Source organism: Lygodium microphyllum, chromosome 15 (assembly GCF_053477565.2).
Source record: "Lygodium microphyllum isolate KBCC chromosome 15, Lygodium_microphyllum_v1.1.10, whole genome shotgun sequence".
NCBI lineage: Eukaryota > Viridiplantae > Streptophyta > Polypodiopsida > Schizaeales > Lygodiaceae > Lygodium > Lygodium microphyllum.
In genome coordinates, this window is record NC_141149.1 from 71,498,729 (window position 1) to 71,503,907 (window position 5,179).

General features: G+C 41.9%; 1 protein-coding gene across 1 annotated transcript; it reads left to right on the forward strand.

Annotated features, from left to right (window-relative positions):
- The first annotated feature begins 2,961 nt into the window (after nt 1-2,961).
- On the forward strand, nt 2,962-4,833 carry LOC148024662 (uncharacterized). The gene is made up of 2 exons (XM_087694304.1): nt 2,962-4,198; nt 4,270-4,833. Exon 1 carries the CDS (start codon nt 3,201-3,203, stop codon nt 3,666-3,668), a length of 468 nt encoding a protein of 155 aa, XP_087550430.1. The 5' UTR covers nt 2,962-3,200; the 3' UTR covers nt 3,669-4,198; nt 4,270-4,833.
- The last annotated feature ends 346 nt before the right edge of the window (nt 4,834-5,179 follow it).

Genomic DNA, 5,179 nt, shown 5'->3' on the forward strand with positions numbered 1-5,179 from the left:
CATGGTTGCATAAGTGCAGATTGGGCTAGTAGTATTTTAGACAAGAGGTCTACCATTGGTTTTATGTTTTCCTTTGACAGTGATGTTGTTATTTGGAGCATCAATAAATAGTCAATAGTTACCATGTTTAGTACAAAAGCAAAGTGCAGAGTGAGGTAGCTTGCCTATGCAAGCTTGGTGATTTGGGGATGTAAGAGGATAAGAATGATATCATCTATTGTGATAACCTTAGTGGAGTTCAATTGGCTTGGAACCCAATGTATCATGTATGAACCAAACATATAGAGGTCCATTACCATTTCATTTGAGAGCGGGTTCTGGTAGTAGGTGATATTGAATTGATTTATATCACCACAGAAGATCAAGTTGTTGACATTTTCACCAAGGCCTTGGGAGCTTAGAAGCTTCAATACTTCAGGACTATGCTTGGAGTTCACATGCTAAGCTCGTGGGGGAGTGTTAAGATATCAAGCTCTATATGAGCTAGCATCCACTATGTGCCGTAGTAATATGACAAGACATTACTAAGGCGCATCCACTATGCGCCTTAGTAATATGGCAAGATGTTACATTAGGTGATGGACATGAAGATACACCGATGATTCTATAGCTAGACTACACCCTCATAGTCCATTCTTACTACAACTGGGCTAGTAATATTTCAAATAAAAGTCTACCAATGGTTTTATATTTTCCTTAATTAGTGTTGTTGTTACTTAGAGTAGCAATAAACAGTTGATAGTTGCCATGTGTCTAATACAAAAGTAGAATATAGAGGTCTTGCAATTGTAGCATGTGAGATAGCTTGCCTACAAAGCTACTTGGTGATCTGGGGATGTAAGTGGATAAGACAGTTATCATCTATTGTGATAACCTTAGTAGCATTCAATTGGCTAGGAACCCAATGTATCATGCATGGACCAAACATATAGAGATCCATTACCATTTCATTTGAGAGCGGGTTTTGGCAGGTGATTTATGTCAGCACAGAGGATCAAGTTATTGACATTTTCACCAAAGCCTTGTGAGTTTAGAAGCTTCAATACTTCAGGACTATACTTGAAGTTCACATGTTAAGCTCACGGGGGAGTGTTGAGATATCAAGCTCTACATGAGCTAGTATCCACTATGCACCTTAGTGATGTGGTAGAATATTACTCAATAGTATGTTAGGTGACGGACATGAAGATACACCAGATACTACACCCTTGTAGTCCATTCTTACTATAGTTGGGCTAGTAGCATTTCAGATAAAAAGTCTACCAATGGTTTTATGTTTTCTTTTGGTAGTGCCAATGTTACTTGGAGCAGCAGTAAACAGTCAACAATTGCCCTGTCTAGTACAAAAGCAGAGTATACAGGTGCTGCAATTCAACATGTAAGGTAGCTTGCCTACAAAAGCTACTTGGTGATTTAGGGATGCAAGTGGATAAGAATGTTATCATCTATTATGATCATCTTAGTAGCATTCAATTGGCTAGGAACCCAATGTATCATGCATGGACCAAACATATAGAGATCCATTACCATTTCATTTAAAAGCGGGTTTTGGCAAGTGTTATTGAATTGATTTATGTAGCACACAAAGGATCAAGCTGTTGACATTTTCACCAAGGCCATCGAGGCTTAGAAGCTTCAATACTTCATGACTATGCTTCGAGTTCACATGCTAAGCTCATGGGGGAGTATTGAGATATCAAGCTCTACACAAGTTAGCATCCACTACGTGGCTTAGTAATGTGACATGATATTACTCACTAGTATGTTAGGTGATGGACATGAAGATACACTAGTGATTCTACAGCTGGACTACACCCATGTAGTCCACCATCCTTAGTTATGGCGTATTCATTGTGCTACCTCTTCTTTCTTTAGTAGGTTCATACTTAGTGACCATGTGTGTATACATTGTGATACTTTCATATTAGTCTTTTATCATGTTGCAGACTTAGTCCTTTGGTGTGGAAGAAGAAGAAGAAGATATCAACCCTATCTCTCTATATACTCAAGTCTCCATTGCTTTTGTGTGTGCACTCTTAGTTTCTTCACCTCTCACCTCTCTTCTCTATTTTCAATAATACGAGAACTTAGATGAGACATTAACCGACAACTAAACTATAAGCAAGAATCAACATTCTATCTCTTGTGCTCTCTCTCTCTCTCTCTCTCTCTCTCTCTCTCTCTCTCTCTCTCTCTCTCCCCAATTGCATTGATTATGTCATGGCAAAGGTTGTTTAAGCGACAACATTGAAAATTGGAGTCAAATTTATGGCACCACTAACCACCCCTTTCCCTTGTAGCGGTGATACAATAAAGGGGGGTTGTTTGGTTATTAGCTCACTTACCCTAGTGATGAAAAACGAGGGGCAAGGGCCAGCTAATCTAGCGGGTCTAATTTTGTGCCCTTTGGATGAAGAATATAATCTAGATGAGAAATTTAGTTTCCGATTGTAATTGCATGTGAATTTAGAGCCAAGACATGCTTAGTTTGATTGATTTGAGCAAATGTGCTCAATCCCCAATGTATTGCATGTGTTTGCGATGCCATGGACTTCTGTAACCTCAAGGGCCCATTAGTAGTACATTTTATGGTACTACACCTAGTTGCCCGTGAACTCATTAGAGTCGATAAGACATGGCAGCTATGTATTGGATATCACCATGCTTTATGGCTTCTCTTAGCTTTTCTAGTGCAAAACATGTGGCTTCTCTCTCCTTGCTAGCCTTATGTTCCACACCGAGTTAGCAAACTGTGTTTGTGATGATTCACTTGATAGGGTAGCACATGCAAGCTTGTTTACTTGCACATGCCCTCGCTTGTAGAAACTCTATTGTGTAAATAGGAAATATTCTCTCAACAATTGAGCTCATGCGGAACTACTCTAAACCCAAACTAGGATAGATGGGCTAATGGATAGCCATTTTGATAGAAAAGCCCCTTGGTTTTAATGAACGCCCCAAGTACACGTTCAGCTACAAGGCACCTTTAGGAGTGCCTTCTGGTTTACACATCCTGGCACCTTTCAAGTCCGTTCTCTCTCTTCCTCTCCAACTGCAAGAGCTCCCTCCCCTCCACATAGGGGCTTGCTCTCTGTCTGCTGTCTGTCTCTCTCTCTCATAAAAATAGGTGCCTCTCCCTCACATAGGAGCGCTCTCTGTGTGTGTGTGTTTTAAGGGTTTGGAATAGGTCTTGATTATCAATGGCTGCTCCGAGCAGCAACAGCCACAGCAATGGAAGGAGCACCAGCAACAACCATGGAAGCGGCAACAGCGATGGCTGCGCAAATCATGAGGAAAGCAGCATGCAGATGGTGCTCATGAACAACGGCGGATCGGGCGTCGTGTGCAAGCTCGAGAGAGTCGCAGGCTGGCTCGGCGCAGGCATCTACGCAGCCTTCTTCGCGTCGCTGGACAGGTGCTCCTGCGTGAGGCTGGACACGCTTGATTTTCCAGATCAGGAGAGCGGCCATAGCCAGCCGTTCTTCGTCAGGCAGGCACAGTTTCCTGAAGCGGCAGCAAGAAGAAGCAGAAGAAGGAGGATAAGAAGCTCTTCAGATCCTGCCAGGCGACCCTTGCCGGAAGCTTCGTCTGGTGAAGCTGGTACCATGGCCGAAGGTTCGGGGGGCTTGGGAGGCAATGTGAGGCAACAGGCTACGGCTTCGGCCTGATGTCTGATCTCCGATGAGGGAATGATCTCTATTCCCGCTCCTTTTGTCGAGAGAGGCTCCAAGAAGTCTCTATGCCAGTTCTGATCCATCTCTCTCTCTCTCTCTCTCCGCAGACTATTTCTCATCACTCTCTACATGACTGACTCTCTGTATGTGGATGCCAATGGCCATTTCAATCTTTAACACACTGGTCATCATTTTTTGCATACTAATTACACAATCTTATGGCTGTAGCCTCTCTCTCTCTCTCTCTCTCTCTCTCTCTCTATAATCATATTTTTCTCCAGTCTAAGTACACTACATGCGGCTCTAGCCTCTCTCTCTCTCTCTCTCTCATGAAATATCTCCAGACTCCATAATCCTGCGTGTGTGACAAGGACAACGTCTCCTTAATTCTGGTTATTTATCATGTTATTTGAGCTAAGCAAAGGCTTCATGTGTTTACTTAAGAGTTTTGTTACAGTAAAAATGGTGCAGGTGACTGATGCTGAATTCGTTGGAATGGTTTGATGGAAAAACAAAATTTAAAGGTTAGCCTGTTTTTATTTGTTTATTGTTATGTCAGTGTAATTTTTATTACCAATCTTAGATATTATATCAGGCGGCCTCGGGGAAGGGAAGAAGAAGTAGGAGAAGCAGAAGCAGCAGCCTGAGTCCTGACTGGGGTGCGATGGGAGAGTACCCGTCAGCATGATGGCGGGGGCACGTTCTCTGTCGGGGGGCCAGCTGCCAGTTACTTTGCTTGCGCCTTAAATGCCAAAGATTCCTTACCGCCCTTTTGATCGATTCCCAGGGGCCAGTATATCTGACCGTCCTTCATTTGTCAATATACCAAGTTCCGACCGTTTTCTACAATTTTTTTTTGAATCCATTACTCATTGAAATAGTTTTTTTACATTAAAAAACTTATTTTCTAACGCTTCATGGACCTTCATGGGACTCCCATGATTCTGAACAAGGCTTAAATTTGACGCTTCATGGGACCAAGGCTTATTTTCTAACTCTTCATGGACCTTCATGGGACCAAGGCTTAAATTTGACCCGGTGCCTGATATTTCATGTGTCAGCTACGTTTTTTTGAAGTATTTCTCATTTGTTTGATTCTAGCCCCAGACAATCGAGAAATCTTGATTTACTAGACATAATGTCAATGGAAAGAAAAGGGTCGACCGTCTTTAACAAGACATCATTTGACTGATGCAAATTTTTAAAAATTGTTTCGAGGCTGCAAAATAGCCAAAATCAAGCATGACATCAAATTTAGGCCTTGCATGGGACTCATTGTCTTGTCTATCATATGAGCCATGTTCACATAAGTGTGGAAACTTTCAAGAGTGACTAACTTTGATTATTGTCCCTAGTGTTTTCATTAAAAAAACTTTTTTGAGAACCAATACAAAAGAATTTAACTTTCATCTCCAAAGATACTTCGTTTTTTCCCCATTTATGGTGTTAAGATCCAATAGGGTAAGGGGTTAAAGGCTTGCATCGTAGGTGGAGAGAGAGACGAG